Raw genomic sequence first — 17,155 nt, forward strand, 5'->3', positions numbered from 1 at the left:
CTATAATTTATTCTATTATTCTATTCTGCAGTTATTTATTTCTTTTTTAAATCGAAAATATGCCCCTCAGCATAACAAACAATCCTATTTGCACTAGGGTGTCACCATATAATAATGCTGGAGCGGCCAATCAACTGAGTTTTGAATTTGAATCTAATTATAAAACCTGACTTGTGAGTGGAAAATCTTATATTATATATTTAGGATCTAGATTTTAAATCCCCATGGGATTGCTAAAGAAATTCTCTCGGGAGGTTTACAGAGGACAACTTTTTTTGGACACTGGCTCATAGGTTAACTTGTCTTATTTTAAGTTTTATTTTCCACTTGCATGCAGCTCACTCTTAAATGTCATATCTGCATTAACACCGCATTTACTCTAAAGGAGCCTGCTGTCCTTTTCTAGTTGTATTGAGCTATTGAGGGCAAAGCTGCATTTCAGTGTGCCGAAATACTTTATGATCATATTGGATTTTATGTTTTTTATATATTTCTGCAGCAATGTTAAGCAGTACCTTCATTTGTCTTAAACTTCATTTTCTTGGATTAGCCATTTTATCCATTAACAGCTGACTTCGACAATACACTACGGCTTTATAGTCTTCAGTAATGTCAATATACAGTGTACACAATATATAATATACACTGCTATATATGTGATATCCATGTAGTTGTTGGTCTGAAGCATTCAAATTACAAACATGGATCTTTATCCTTTTTGGTAACTGGCCTGGTCCAGTGTAAAAAGATAAGACTTTCCAATTCCAATTTTGATTTGTGCCTGTTATCCTTACTGAAATCACTGTAATAGAAAATGTAATTTCAAAATCATCATCGGAGCCGCTTTTATGTCTTTTGTATTAACAATAGATCAAATGATTGCTTGTATGTTAGCGGTGTTACTCATTAACCCACAGAGAAAAATCACCCGACTCTACAGTTCTCCTCAACTCTGAAGGCCGTTTTAGCAACTTTCAGCTCATTGTTTTTATTTTCCACCCCTTAACTGACAACTCACCACTGCCAGCTGCTAAAGAGCCAGATTTCCCTCAGGAGTTGGTGGAGACCAAAACAGAGCTAAAAGGAGAGTGATTATTGCACTTACTACAGTGACGGCAATGCTGATTTTACATGCTTATTCTATTGCAAAAAAATGCAAAAAATGTATGCAAGTTTAACAGGTCAAAATTACCGTATTGGTTTAATCTTAATCTGTCTATTGCTAATATTAATGTTTATAACAGTGTTTTTCACCTAACAGCCCACAGATGCCCCGCTCCCTCCCAAACCCCCCAGGAAGCGCCACCCAAGCTTTGACCTCCAGGCTCTTCTGGCTCCCCGCCGAGGCACAGCCACCCCCAAACCTGCCGAGTCCCCAGTGGGCGGGTCGAGCCGTAGCTCCCCCATGTCCTGGCTGGGGAGACGGACGTTAGCTGACCCAGTCATTACCACTAGCATGGCTGCAGCCATCCCTGGTTGGGGCGGAGGAGGAGGAGGAGGGGTGTTAATCCGAGGGGTGGAGGTCAGCAGCAAGGAGGTGGTGGACCACACGGGGTCGCCAAGGCAACACGTGCTGCTCGGGAGGACTGAGAGGGAGACGGGGACAGATCGGGCCGGTTCAACTGCACAGAGGTGAGTTTTTTTCTTTTTATAAACTGTCCCGTGTGTTTTCCTGTGTGGGAACTTGTGTGTGTGAAGACAAGCAGGAGTAGGTTTGACTTGGCTGAGAGCTCCAAAACAAGACCAGCATTATAAATTACATTAAGAGGAGGCCAGGCTGAGATGAAAGGGTGAAGTGATTCATCCTTTTTGGGATAATTTGAGTACAACTGAAGTCTATTTCAGAACGATTTTATCAGTCAGCATGCAATCTCAGATAATTTTATCATTACTAACTGTTTGATCTCTGTCCATTTCTTACTGCTATCTTCACTCCCACTTCTTCTTCCCTCCCGCTTCTCCTCTTTCTCCCACATTTGTTTCTCTTGCATATTTACTCAACCATTTTCCTGCTCTCCTTATCGTCTCCTTGTTTCCCTCCCGTTTGTCCTGCAGTAAGCTGTACCTGCTCTGGTGCAGGATGCTGAGTTCAGAGAGGCAATATGTGGCTGTCCTGAAGGGGGTAGAAGAGACATACCTCCCCTTACTGGAGCTCTCAGACACCCCAGCCTCCATCAGGGGGAAGGCAGACACCCTCTTCCCCAACTGGGTCAGCCTCAGCACCTTCCACTCGCAGAACCTACTACCTGCCATGGAGGGAGCGCTTGTGCAGAGCTTGTTGCAACAGGACTGCTTCAGCAAATATGTAAGTGCAGGAATGTAAGGTGAAAGAATAAAACATTGTTTTTAGAATCTGGTCCATATGTCTATGAGGTGTGAGCAGGATGAGCAAGATTATTCAGATTATTCATGTGAAGATTATACGGAGGCCCGATGAGGTAAAACTATCCAGTATTTTACAAGAAATAAAGAAAAGAATAAAGAAAAAAGTATGTATGTATGTAAATTTTACTTTTCTTTATTCCCTAATCCATTAAGAATCTGATTTATCCATGAGCCCTTTGAGTGGTCCTAATCCCCAGGTTGGATACCACTGAAGTATGCATGCACTACTATGCACTGCAGAGCCCTCTTAACTTAACTGTACTTGTAGTGCTATTTAGAAGGGCCAAAAGTACCAAAATAAGACCCAAAGATGCTATTTTTCCTTTAACAGACTGATCTGGAGAGTTACTGGAAATCCCCCTGTGATACAGTGTTAACCCTGTTAAGGCCCTCATTGTACTTTATTGAAGACATCTTTCATGTAGCAATCTAATTGTTAGACATTTTGAGGCAAGAAATGGAAGATTTCATTTTGTATTCACTTCGAGGCAGGAAGAGGCTTGCTCACATTTGTTTGGAAACAATAAGATAAAGACGCGTATTGAGTGAAACCTCAAGAAATCCCCAAAAATCAGTTTTAACATGTCGGTCCATGTTTTTTTAGTTGAAATATAATGCATACTGCATACATACAACATGCATGGAATACTTGTTGGGCATTGTGTGAGGATTTTTTACAGGAATCACACATATATTTCTGATAATATCAGTAATATATCAGACATTTTTATGTAAAAATGTTACAGATTTTGACTTCAAATTTACCACAATGCATCCAAATAAATATTCAGATAAGCAGTGGTGGAAGAAGCTAACTTTATTTAAGTAAAAGTAGCAATATCACAGTACATAAATACTTATTAATGCTAATATATTATTGGATTATAATTACTGATTATCGATGGAATATAATGTGTTCATGACTTTAATATTGCAGCTGGTAAATGTGGGGCTAATTTTAATTCTTGAATATATACTTTATATATAATGCTTTATATAACGCTGGGTAGCTTGTATATTTCCCCCAGCAATCAATAAAGTCTTACTGATATAATACTATAGTTATTTATTTGTTGATTATATTTTGTAGCATTAATCAGATTCTGATTTGTAACTTAAATTAAAAAGTAAATGGTGTAATATTTGCCTCTGAGTTGTAGTGGAGTAGAAGTATGAAGTAGTAGAGAATGGAAATACTCAAAGTACAAGTACTTCAGAATTGTACTAGTACAGTACTTGAGTAAACATACTTAGTTACTTTCCACCACTGCAGACAAGTCTAGCACTCTCAAAAACAGTAGTTATAATTTGCTTTAAGTAACCTATTTTTTTATTTAACCCATTCATTGTGTCATTGACCAGATTAGAGGCAAACCACAATACAAAACATCAACTCCTCCTACGTTCTCTCATTTATGTTTCTGTTACTCACACACACAGAGGGAGCAGTTCATGCAGTACTCCCACTACATCAGGGCTAAACCAGAACTGGACTCTCCGCTGGTCACACAGGCTGCCGACTTCTTTAAGGTAAGATTCATCTCGTTGCTGCTGTTTGATTCAACCCTTGAATCTCTTTAAATCATCAGTTGTTTTTGTCCCACAGACATTTGAGTTGAAGGGTTTCAATCTGAGGAGTTTAACCAGTCTTTCTAAATGGGTCTCCCTGCATGTGTCAACTCATTTCAGTAAACATACTTTCAATTAAAGAAAAGCGCCGTGTTTTCTCGCCAATGATCACACATTCCTGAATCTATACACATAATAAGGGTGTCAGGGTCATAGAATTTTTATTTGCTTATTTTCCTTTTAGAAAATCTGTTAAATCACAATGTGAGAACATCATTATGAGTAATTTTGGAGCACATCACAAGCATAAACCCATTAAAGTTGTTTTATTCAACAGTGGCTGCAATTAAAAATGAGCTGTATACAGTAAAGCTAATTACATGTTTAATGTACACTAGAAAAGCCAATTAAAGGCGGATTAGAGAGAAAGTAATTTGAGCTTGCAAGCTACAATTAACTAAAACTAATACATCGACAGCATCATGAGATTACTGAGAGGACTTTACAAGGAGAGATCACAGTGCTTAAGATCTTTGAGGCTACATTCAAGTTAAGTGTTTCATAAAGGAGCATTTCTAAGAAACCACCACCAGGAGGCGGTGTGAGTTCACATCCCGTCCTTTAAAACGACTTGGACATATTGTGGATTATGGCTGCAGGAGGGTTTATGGTTATCGGGATGGTGATGGACGAGAAACTGGTGTTCGGACTGGATGATGATGGGGATCATTTGGGGGGATGGCGGTGATGATTGTTATGACGACGAGGACAGAGAACGGCACATGTGGCTGCTTTGGGGGAGGATGGGATTTCACAAAGAAAGGAACTGATTAAAATGTCATTCTGTTTGTAGTTTATTTGTATTTTTCAACCAATAACGACTGCAAAATCAGGCTCGGGTGCTTGTCACTTGAAGATATAATGACCAAAACAATAATTACCCTGATTGCACGTTTCGAGTGGTAATTGCTACTGACCAAAAGAGCTCTTCACCAAAAACAGATGGAAAAAGCATGTAAACATAGATGTTCAGCAATTTTTGTCATCAGATTCAACCTAAATAATCATTAACGAAAAGTTTCAACTGAAGACTAGTTAAGACCTCAATCATCTTAAACTAAAATGTATTTTTAGCTGTTGTAAATCTTCTCAAAATACTTTTGTACTACTTCGTACTAATACTATTTTTCAGTTAAAACATTTGTTGTAATGGCTGTCGTTCAACACTGATGAATAGACTTCAACTAAACGTCACCCATATTCAAATCTAAGGCACAAAGATATCATATATCTATCAAAACATGTCTATCATATTAGTTTATATGACTTATTTTTAGTGTTTTTTTTCTTTATGTATTGTTAGTATCTATATTGTGAGAAAACACACTTTATATCCATAAATAGTTCTCTTTTGTAGGCTAAATAATGTCAATTTTAAGGTTCCTATCTTAAACCTGTTGAATACCTATACATGAAACAAGTTGAAAAAAATTAAGAAATTTCCTCTTATCTGACATCCGTCTACATTTACCATCTTTTCTCTTTCTGTGCAATGCATTATGGTAAATAAATCTTGGTTAGTGACTATAGATTATACACTACTTTTTACGTTTCAGGGATATTTGTGTGCGGTATAAGGTATAATATAATCACAATCAACTTTTACAACTGTTGGAAGTTCTGTTTTGACTTTAAGTGTGAAGATGTGACACCATAAGCGACAACCTGCTCTAACATTTCCTTTTCCTGCAACTCCCATCTTCTCTCCCTTCTCCCACAGTCCAAGCTCCCCTCAGCCTCCCCCCTCTCCCCTCTGTCCTTCCCTCACTGTCTTCAGGCTCCCACTCAGAGACTGGAGCAATACTGCGAGGCCCTGGAGGAGCTGGGAGGGATAAACCCCGCCTCCGACTCTGCCCTCTCCATCCTGAGGCACGCCCAGCGGCACGGCGAGGACCTGAGGGCTAGTGACCTCATCGTCGGATGTCCGGTGAGAACGCCTGTCCCAGTTTGTGACTCTGCAACTGTGAATCAAGTCCCACTTTCTTTTCTTAGAGGGAAAGAAACTAACTCATCTCGATGAGGTCAGGCAGCTGGAAGAGATGGAATTGTTTCATCACTTCTTTACTTTTATTTCAAGTTTTTGTTTATTAAATATAAAAAAGTACAAATGCTCTTCAGGTTAACCATGTTAAAAATGACTATAGGTGCATAACCAGAAGCTCATTTGCATTTTCTCTGATTTTCTTCTACTACTGGAAGATGTTTTGAGGTTTGCTCATCACAAAAAGACCAAGTTTATTGTGAGCTACAATGATCAGCATCTTCTTGCATTAGGAAACACAACAACATTTGAGTGTGTTTGAATGTAAAATCCAGGTGAAAATACTGTAGTTGTGATCCTTCGTGCTCCTTTAAAATCTCTTTTTTTTCAATGAAAATCTGAATTTAAAACTATGGAACAGTCTTTAATCTAGTTCAGACCACACATAGAGGAAAGTAGCTTAAGGGGGAAAAGATGGCATTTTCTTAGGCAAACCACTAGGAGAACACTTTTATACCACTCTTGCACATTATGATGAATATAAAAAACAGCTTTAACCTTTATCAAAAAGTCAGAAAACACCACATCTACTTGCCCCATATTGTGCTTCTTTCACACAGCAGTATCATTCAGAGCTAGTCGTGACAAACGTTTGACTCCCACACACACACACACACCTACCCACACACACACACACAACCATCCTCTCCTCCCCCCCTCTGAGTGAGGGGAGAGATTACGGCAGCACAAACACTCCCATTGAGCTACTTCAAATTGCACTGCAAAAGCTCTCCAAGTAAAACAACCGTATGTGCAGGTGTGTGTGTGTGTGTGTCTGGGTGGGTGTGGATGTGGGTGTTAATAATGTGTGTGAAGCATCACTTATATTATGACCCACACATCTCTAGAGGTTTAAAAATAAAAGCTCAGAGTGACAGGTTGCTGGTAAATTATCAGTCCTTTTAATTTTATTGGCAGAGCGGTTACGGTTGGGAAATGTCAGCCTCCTGTATCGTTTATGTTGCCCCCCCGCCCCTGTTTGTTTGTGTATTTTCAAGACTGGTATGGAGGCTTTAAGGAGCATTACATACGATTTGACTTTTACCAACCTCTATGTTCCTCTGGAAGGAGTTGCAGCAACATCACAAAGTCTTTTAGCCCTGTAATTGACATGAACAATGAAGTCACATTTTTACAAAGGACATGAGTCAGCTGGCCAATTAGAGCAAAGATCCAACAGAAAGAAATCATCCTTGTGAAGAAGGAATTCAGTATGTCACCATGCATGGCACTGTAATAATCATACTGCTTTGTCCTTTTCTTTATTGACTCGAGAACAAGGCTTTTCAGTCTTTGTAGCTGAAATGTCTCGCAACTGCAAAACGAACATTTGAGGAGGTGACGGAGGGAAAGGATAAAATTTAGCTCCAAAACAGAAAGCAGACCAATCAGCTTCTGTCAGGCAGTAGAGGTGTGAATAACCTTAAGAAGACATTTTAACGCAGCATTTTTGTGCTACGAGGCAGCAAAATGCGTACTCACTGGCCCTTTAAAATGCTCTTTAAAGGTGCTTCCCAATCTGTTTATTATAGTACTCTGCCTTTTTGCAATACTTCTGTACTTGTTTCAGAAACTAGATTTTAAAAATGTTAAATATTTCAACCCACTGGCAAAGAAAACATAATTTTAAAACTAAATTTTAGGCTAAAGATAGAAATTAAGATGGTATCTTTGCAGATAAAGGCCCTGAGCCTGGGCCTCAGGCCAAGATAAATGTATCCTAACGTGTGTGTGTGTGTGTGTGATTTCAGATCCCCGTGGCGGAGCGCGGCGAGCTGGTGCGGCAGGGCGAGCTGACGGTATGCGGGGGAGCTCGGAGGAAGCGGGCAGGCATGAGGAATGTTTTCCTCTACCAGCACGTCGTCATCTTCACCAAACAGAAGAGCCCAGGCCCGGGACGCATCTCCTACAGCTACAAACACAGTATCAAGGTACAGATCTCTCACACACACACACAAATATACACTCACACACACACAAATAAACACATACACTGTCTCTGTCTTTATTTTACACACATAATCTTTTTCTTTAATTTTCATTATCTCCCTCCGTCCTGACAGCGTTTGAAGAGTTTTGAGGAAAATCCACTTTTTGTATTGATTCATTCGAAAGCAAACTAAGATAAACTCAATCTGAGGTTTTTTCGGCTAATTATTTTGGGAGAAGAAACTCATGAGAAGACGGTCCCTGTCACCAAAATGTAAAAATTCCGTATTGGTTTCTTTTTAAATGGACATTTCTGCCATACACACTCTGCATTTCAGTTCGACTTTTTGTCTTAGTTCGCATTCCCTTCCATTCTTTTTCCTCTTTTCCAGTATGTCTCTTGACTTTTTCTACCTTTTTCCCCCCCTGCAGACAAGTGAGATGGGTCTGACTCAGAGCGTTGGGGAGGATGGCGTGAAGTTCGAAGTTTGGGTGCGACAGGCTCCTCGAATCAGAGACTGCGTCACGCTGCAAGCGAAGGACAGGGAGGAGAGGGTGGCCTGGACTCATGACGTTGCCCATCTGCTGTGGACACACGCCATCAACAACACAGGTACAGTCTGACCTTTGACCGCAGAGGCCTCAACTTAAGCCTCCCGTATGACACATACATCAACTTAAAGGGAAAGTTGATAATTTTACACAACTTTGGGAATACTACTGCATATGTGAAAGATGTTGTGTACAGCTTTTTGTGGCTCTAAAGGAAGCTGTGAGAAATCTACTAGCGTAACATACCTGAATCTCTGACCAAACTGCTGGGTATTGAGATGCGTTGTGGGTAATGTAGGTGCCAGGGTTTGACAAGGAAGAAGAATGCATGGCGTAAAAAAGGATGAAACGATTTTAATCTGTTTTTTAAACTGTCCATCATGAGTCCGACAGTGTTATAGAAGAACAATACTTAAAATATGTGTTGTTACGTTAATTGCAGCAAAAGTAATAGTAAATTGACTTTGCAATAATCTCTATTTTCGTCACTCTTAGCATTGTCTTGATCTTGTATTGCATGGACTCACAATTCTCTTGCCCTCAGACAGCATTGAAGACAAATCTGATTGTAACTTTATCTAGGGTGATAATTGTCTTTCCTATGAATAGAGAACATGTAAAAAAATATCTGCATCAGTCCACTCTGCTGTTTGATTGTTCATTTGTTAATGCCTAAAGCATTCCAAGCACAAGGAACCGCTGGCTATCACATGTCATATCCACCTCCTTGGGTCCATAAAGGCTTGTGTCTCAGGATTGCTTCCTGTAGAAGGTTCAGGTTACAGTATCACACTGGATAAGATGCACTGTAGCTGGCATAAAAAAAATGAAACTGACACATTTTAGGCACTGTTACTTCAAACTGCATTGTTCCCATGTACCCAAACAATAAACAGTATTTTCCCAGATAGATGGAGTTCTTACATTACCCTGTTACACCTGTCCCTTAAAAAAATTAAATAATATTATACTGCAGCGTGCTATGTGAAAGAGCATCTCACAAAAGCAGCTGTGTACATTATGTTTCTGTATGCAATGTTGTTTTTTCATGATTTCTCCACTCTGCTCTTCCCAGAGTTGTGTCTGAAGGAGTCACTCTGCATGGGAGTTTCCAGTAAGCTGCTGCTGGATGCGACAGGAACTCCAGGCTCAGAGCTGGACTCCATCTACAGTCTTAACGACAGAGGTAGGGTCTTAAGGGAATACATCTGTAACACAAATACAGTATGTATGGGAGGCTGCAAGTACTTGAAGCACTGTGCTAAGGCATCACAGATTTGAATTGGTACTTTTTTTTTATGGGAAAAACACTTGATCTTACAGAGAATATGATCATGTAAACATTAGATAATAGTCCAGTGTAGAGTTTTATTTTGAAACCCTGCAGTTCTCCCCTTACAGATACAGAAAGTCTAAACCGTTTTCAGTTCAAACTGTGGCTTCAGGAAGTCAGTCGGTTTTATGTGACCAGATTGGATTACTGGATTGTTCAAATCTGCTTTCTGAGCTGGAAAGTGATGTGGCCCTGAGATTACAGACAGAAAACAAAACGGGTCTCGGGTGTATCTCCCCATGTGACAAGGTAATAACGTGGTACATGGTTTTTTTTTCAATCTCGCGCCCCCGAGCTACTCTATGAATTTTTGATATTTGTCTCATACTGAGAAATTTTGAGGAGCTGTGACATGCCTGCAGAGAATATGTAGCGCAGTCAAAAAGCCTGACTGTGGAAACAGATTTGACTTCTGCTCTGATCAAATCCCATCACAACCTTCAGTCCTCTGTCTCCCCTAAACTGTGGCTTTGTCATCCTATACTGTATCCATAAAAAGGCGGAAATGAAAGGAAACATCCATCCTAGAAGGCTGGTGTACAGTTTAAAGACAGCTTTATCTTGCATTTCCTCTATTTTGTTTTCTGTAGGGCTGGGTGATAATTAAAACATGACTGTTACTGACTTTCAGTGGGATCATATCATGATATTATCATGTTATCGCTCTATAAATTTCTGTTTAATGACTTATCAAGCTGTAATTAAAGTTAAAAAAAATCGGTTACTGAGTTTGGTCTCATTAAATGCATAACATGGTGGAACACATTTCATTGCTTTGAACCTTGATTAGTGGATTTTGCCTGTAGTTAGCATATAGTCACATACTGATAGTGGAAAATATCTACGGATCAGTAGAAATGTAATAACATATAATCAAACTTTTGACCATATAGCACCTATTCCTGTTAATAACTGACCAAATATTGAGATATTTTCTGAGTAGCTGCAATGTAGAAATCCTTTCTAAAACTTAATCTGTTCAACGTTCGTGCAACGATATGAATTAAGAGGAATCTGCCAGTTCTATGAAAGTCCATAAAGAAACAGCCAAACAGTGAGTGACACTGAAAAAAACTGTCATTATCTTGCTCTTACTATTATACTTAATGCTATCAGCAGCATTAGCACACTCTCCACCTACACGTATAATCAGCAACAGGTTCACAACAGTTCCCAGCTGAATGCACTGAGCATAGTCAGAATCCCACTTGAAAAATGAGGAAATTACCGACTGAGTTAGACCCATAAGAGGCAGGTTGAAGGAAAGTTACAGTCACTCCTAGGACGCACATCACATATAATCATATTACAACATCTGAGGGTGGAGTTTCTCCCCCCTTGAGAAACGAGGTGCGTCCACAGGGTTAAAGCATAAAAAACTTAAAACAAAAAAAACACACAATCTGTAATATAATTCTTCAGATTCCAGACCCCCCAATCCAGTCTCCAAAGGCCGCTGTTGCCCTAGAGCCAAAGTCATTTCCCATTCATAGCTCAGTGTAATGCACATACTGCTCACCAGGTGTCTCATTGAGTGCAGCAGCTCAGGATTTCAATGCATGAATTGTCCTCCGGGACAGAACACAGTGTTAGAAATTCATTGAACAGGATGAGAAAAATGCCTCCTCTCTCTGACTCCTCTCCCTTTGTCTCTTCCTTACCCAGTCGCTCCCCATTTTTCATTTCAAGAAAACATTATGATACACTGATTTTTACAGTATAGAAATGCACACGCACAGTGCTAATGTAAATGGGAGGCAATCCATGCATGCAAATCATGCCCTAAATGCAGGACAGTATCATTATTTGACAGGAAAATACATATTTTAAGTGTGTCCAACAGCTGCTAGATTTAATGCATTTTGAAGCTGTCTGTTAACCCATGACCACCTCTCTCAGTCCACAGTAGCTGCTCAGACTCCTCCTCGGTCGGCAGTCAGAAGGAGGGGGGATCCCCAGCGTCTGGGAGGGACCCCAGGAGAAGCTCCGGATCAACAAGTTACTCGCAGGTAGGGTCACAGTGTGCCCATATAACGCACAATCCAGTGATTCCAGAGTGGCGAAAGAATTGTTATTTGCATAAATTACCCAACACATCACCGTGGTTAAATATAGATTTGAAATGTGAGGAATGTGCAGTGAAGAGGGCAGGTTAGGGGTGTTTATCTTTCCCTCTGGAACCACAGTGGAAGATGGTTTTCAAGGAATCTTTTTTAGGAACTCAGGAACATTACCTGCATTTCCCCCAAAAAAAGTCCCTGGTAGGACTCTGATGACCCAGGAATGACCAGGGGGGAGTTTGCAATGCTGAGCATGGTCAGAGACTGCTAATGAGTACAGCATTCTTTCAAACCATGCACTGGTTGGCACTAGTATCAGCCCAGTAAGCCAACTGACATAGAATAGATTATTATGTGAATGTACAGCATTCATATTTGGCATCAAGGCTTTGCTTTTGTCACTTCCTTAACCACAAACTCAGCAGGGAGAGGTATCAGCTTGTAGAGGAGCGCAGATTCAAAGCCTACAGGTGGACGCCGGGCTGGATGGGGCTTATCAAATACTATAATGGTAGCAGTAAATGACAGCACAGGCTAGAACATATGGTATGCTGCAGTGCGAGAAGTATGATATGTGAGTGTGAACAAGCTTGCATTATTAGAAGCAGGGACGGGATTTTTTTTGTAGTGTTGAGTGTTGTGAATCAGAGATTAAGTGAGAGACACAAAACTCAATGCGGTAACAGTGAAACTTTCACTTTCAACTTTACTCAACTTTTAGTGAGTATTTCAGCAGGGGCATAGCCGTCTGTGTGGTTGTTATGGTTTGTGGGATAGGCCATTTTTAGTGGTTTTGTCCTGTGTTGTGCTTCAATTGTATGTATTTTGTCTTTTTATATGCTGTTTGCACTTTGTTTGTTTTGTGCTTCTGCACATCCATGTGTTAAAGTTGGTTCGACTCTGCGTGCCATGTGAAAAAGTGTGTTATATGTGTAGGTTGTTTTATGACAGTCAAACCAAACCCACCCGAAAACAGGTGGGTTAAGATGTCCCCAGTTTATTTCCGGCTGTTCTCCATCCCTATCCCCATCCCCTAATAAAGGCATACAAATGCAAAAAACACTTAGTAGATCACCCACCTCTGCAAGTATTTCTTCAAAAATGTTTGCCTCCGTTCGGTAGCTTATAGCGAGATGAAAAGGAGTTAGGGGGAGAGAAAGTAGGGATGGCATGCAATAAAAGGTTCCTGGCTAGACGTCGCAGTCACATGGTCAGTGTCTTAGATCCCAGATGCCTGAAGTGTGTCATTTTCAAATCAGTTCGCAGTGATTTGCCTGATCTTCATGCATGGCTTTTTCTTTTTGGGTGATTGCATTCAAAAGGCCCATTTGGCTTTTAGAATTTTTCCAGCACTATCAATTTGTTTCTTTTTTTGTGTGTAACATATTATACATAAGAAAAGATTTGTTGTTTTGTTATTTGTGCAAAATAGAAAACCAATCTTAAATGCTCCTCAGCTGCTGAGGAATTTCAGCCATTTGCATGTCTGCGACCCTCTAAACAGCAAAATCATTTCAGTATGTTAGTAAAGTGAAGACAGCGTGTGTGTGTGTGTGCATCTTCTAAGCTGTAAGGAAACAGCAATACCTGCCTGCCATCTCCATGGTTTAAATGAATTTGCTCTGTGCGTAGACACACACACACACACACAGACAAACACACACACGTTCTCTCAATCTCCTTATCTAGCAAACAGAATATGACAGATTGGCAAACAGACTGCGCTGGGAACAGATTGACAGACAGACGGACACACACAGCCCAAACAGATAGGGCAAACACACAGACAGCGATATGCACATATTCAACAACAGAGGGAGGATTGCCGCTTGTGCCCGTGTACATGCACGCTTTGGCACGCACACACACACTTTAGCGCGGAATTAAAAATGTGACTGTTTCTGTTTTGTTTTTTATCTCAGAGTCAGTCCCCCTCTACAGCGGTTTAACCGTCATCTCAATAAGAGTAAGTTACTGTGTTGTTGTTTTTTTTTACATATGTCAATGCATCCCTCACTTTACTTACTCTTTTTCTACAGAAAGAACTCACAGTGCTTATGATTTATGTAAAAAACTAATTCTCTTTCTCTAACTTTTTCCAATCAGAAACTGGACCCTGGACTTTTTTTTTGAAGGTTTAAACATCTCCATTTCACCTCTGGACAAGCCAACTGGACCTCAGGAGCAAGAAGACAAAACGGAGACCCTCAGACTCTATTTGAAGTTGTCCCACATGCTCACTCGCCTTCCCTTCCCTTCCCTCCTGCCCCCTTCACCTCCTTAAAACAAATAAAATGCCAGCAGATTAGCCGGAGCAGCAATGCACTGCTTTCCTCCCCGTTATAAACCTCCCAGCTCTGATATGAGCCACCGAAGAAAAGCTGCCTCCAAAAAAGGATCAAAAACTGCCCTGTTTAAACCATGACAAGCACCAGCAGGGCTCTCTGCACTCCGCCATTTTGGATCTGCCAGTCTCAGTTGCTGGCAGAGTCATTGACACCAAAGGCACTTCAGCCACACAGTGCGGCCATTGTCTGCCCCACGGCTCCCCACTAGGCCAAACCACTTGGTCTGAACCACTGACTGCCTGGCTGGCTGACTGTACGCATCACATGCTCCAGCATCTGATAATAAACAGGAAGTAATATACAAGGCGTAAATCCACCGTAGGATTGCAGATTTGTATTATGTACTTTGTCATTTTCATATCGCCGAATGGAGTACTGTAGGTTGTTTTTTTTGTCTACTGTCTGTGTAAAAAATGCGTGGCATAGGCTAGGTGTGATTGCATCTATGTAAATGAGGCAGGGGTGGTGTGAGCATGCACGCGCACACAAATACACACACACAGTGGCCCTCAACACATGCAGTCATTCTTATTGTCATAAGACAGTGGAGCACTATTCACATGCTCTCACACACACACACTCACTGAGGTCATTTTACAGCCTGGTACAGTGGTTAAATCAACGTCAGGCAAGGTTACTTCTGGACACATACAGTAAGAGTTGCCTCGATGATGAACGGGAAACGTCTTACAGTACTATATTACCCAACTGCTATACATTCTGTTACTGTGTTTGTTTAAGCTAATGATGTCGTATTAACAGTGGCAAGGATTTAAGGGCGAAATTGTATTAAATTCTTTAAAGTGTAACTTATGTCAGCAACATGAGCTTCTTGGTGCCTTAAAAAATGTTCTGCAGCGTACTGATAACTACCAGTAATAAATTGAATACTATTCCTTTTTAATATAAGATGCCATATTATATATGCCAAAGGTATAAAATGGGTGTCTGTGCAATGTTTTCTACAAAGAGGTATTGTTGTTACATCTGAGCTTTTCTGAGTGGACTGCTTTCTCCATAAAATAGAGAAAGGTGGATCTGTTCTATGTGCTATATTCCGGTTTTACTGGTTTTGTGCTTGCAGCCAGAAGACATGAACTACTTCTGATTATTCTTAAAGAGGTAATTTACTCAGATCTGACCTTTAGGTTGTTGCTCAAAGGAAGGCAGTTTCCTAGAACGCCCCCAACTGTTTCTTTTTCAGCATCTGTTTGTGAATGTTTGTTTGTAGAAGTCTTTATGATATCTTCAAAGCCCATTGCCTAAAAATGTTTGAGATGATTGATTGATTGTGATGTGAAGACATTTGCTTTATCGTAAATTTTAAATGAATAGTTTGACATTTTGGGAAATAGGCCTATTCGCGTTATATGAGAAGATCTATACCACTCTCATGTTTAAAATATGAAGCTACTTTCAGCAGCCACTTATCTTACCTTAGCATTAAGACTGTAAATAGGAGTAAACAGCTAGGCTGGGTCCATCCGAAAGGGGTCAAAAACCACATACCAGCGCCTTTAAAGCTCACTTATTAACACGTTATGTCTCATTGTTTGTTTCGTACATAAAAACGATAAATTGTAGTTTAATGAGAAGTTATGTGCCAGACTGTTTCCTGGCCGGGTACAGAAACTTCCTGGAGTCTTGTCATCACTGTGAGGTTGCCAGAAAAAGTCAATTTATTCCGCCTGGAAAAGTTTTTACCCTTCTTTTTTTGCATGGATTACACAAATTAGATTTACTTAATGAGTCCCAATAGGCAGATTTTGTTACTCTCAGACAGAGCTAGGCTAGCTGTTTCCCCCTGCTTCAAGTCTTTGTGCTAAGCTAAGTTAACGATTGCTGGCATAAGCTTCACATTGACGTGAGAGTGGTATCAGTCTTCTCTCTAACTCTGGTCAAGAAAGCAAATAAGCGTATTACCCAAAATGTTGAACATTCACTTTAAGATGTCATATCTCAAAGCTAATGGATACGATAGCTACAATAATAACTTCTACTTGCAGAACAGAAGCTTAACCTCTACTACTCTGCCTCACTCACTAATGGGTCCGCCATTAGAAATACTTGTTACACTGCTGAATCTTAATCAAACTCTCAGAACTCAAAAAATTCTATAAGGAAATTACATTAGTGCTGCTCGCAATGTCATTTTATGTTGTGATGCAGCCAAAAAGAATTAGACGTAGTCATAGCTCATATTATATGACAGCAAGCAAGCAGCCAGTAAAACCAATCATCATCCACTTACTGGTTTGATTGGATAGCATCACTATCAAACAATATCATGCTTAAGGTACAATATGAAACCATCAGGTAGCGAAAGCCAGCAGCAGCGGGAGGTTAAGCTCGTGTCTGCAGACAGCAGCGGCAGCAGTTTGTCGCCGTTATCAGATTTAACACGTTTCATATCTGCATTCAAATTCAGAAATTGCAAATGGCTATTGAGCCGTTTCTGAATCAATATGTAATTTGTTGGCTTGGAGAAGCCTCGTACACTTCATAGCCTTTAGCTGTTTGGTACATTGCGTTATATTGGAAGCAATGTAATGAACACCATCTTTCATTCCTACTGCAGTATAGATTGTCATATGCAGAATTCCTCACTTGTGTACGCCGTGGCAAGGCAGTATTAATGTGTAGAAACTTTTCTCTCGCTCTATTGCTACGACGCACTCTTCCTGATGTTTACATTTTTTGAAAGGAATGTGGAATGTTGGAAATGCATGTTATGCTTACTTGATAATTGTACTTTGACTGTTTTTTTTCCCCCGTGTCGAATTAAAACTGGATCCGAGTTCCAAACCTCTCAGAGGGGATTTAAGAGGAGGGGAGGGCTGGGGGGTCGGGGGTGGGTTGGAGGTTGTGCTTGAACCTT

General features: G+C 40.3%; 1 protein-coding gene across 1 annotated transcript in view; it reads left to right on the plus strand.

The window, feature by feature from the left end:
* arhgef40 (Rho guanine nucleotide exchange factor (GEF) 40) overlaps positions 1–17,086 on the plus strand; it is a 40,557-nt gene extending 23,471 nt beyond the window's left edge. The window contains exons 18-27 of the mRNA XM_035674936.1: positions 1,262–1,632; positions 2,056–2,305; positions 3,826–3,915; positions 5,735–5,941; positions 7,807–7,986; positions 8,417–8,597; positions 9,612–9,722; positions 11,769–11,878; positions 13,852–13,895; positions 14,036–17,086. Coding sequence (XP_035530829.1) covers positions 1,262–1,632; positions 2,056–2,305; positions 3,826–3,915; positions 5,735–5,941; positions 7,807–7,986; positions 8,417–8,597; positions 9,612–9,722; positions 11,769–11,878; positions 13,852–13,878 — 1,527 coding nt within the window. The 3' untranslated portion in view covers positions 13,879–13,895; positions 14,036–17,086. The remainder of the gene's footprint in view (positions 1–1,261; positions 1,633–2,055; positions 2,306–3,825; positions 3,916–5,734; positions 5,942–7,806; positions 7,987–8,416; positions 8,598–9,611; positions 9,723–11,768; positions 11,879–13,851; positions 13,896–14,035) is intronic.
* Positions 17,087–17,155: the final 69 nt, after the last annotated feature.

Source organism: Morone saxatilis, unplaced genomic scaffold, assembly GCF_004916995.1.
Source record: "Morone saxatilis isolate NCDOM2014 unplaced genomic scaffold, NCSU_SB_2.0 Contig4, whole genome shotgun sequence".
Taxonomy (NCBI): Eukaryota; Metazoa; Chordata; class Actinopteri; family Moronidae; genus Morone; species Morone saxatilis.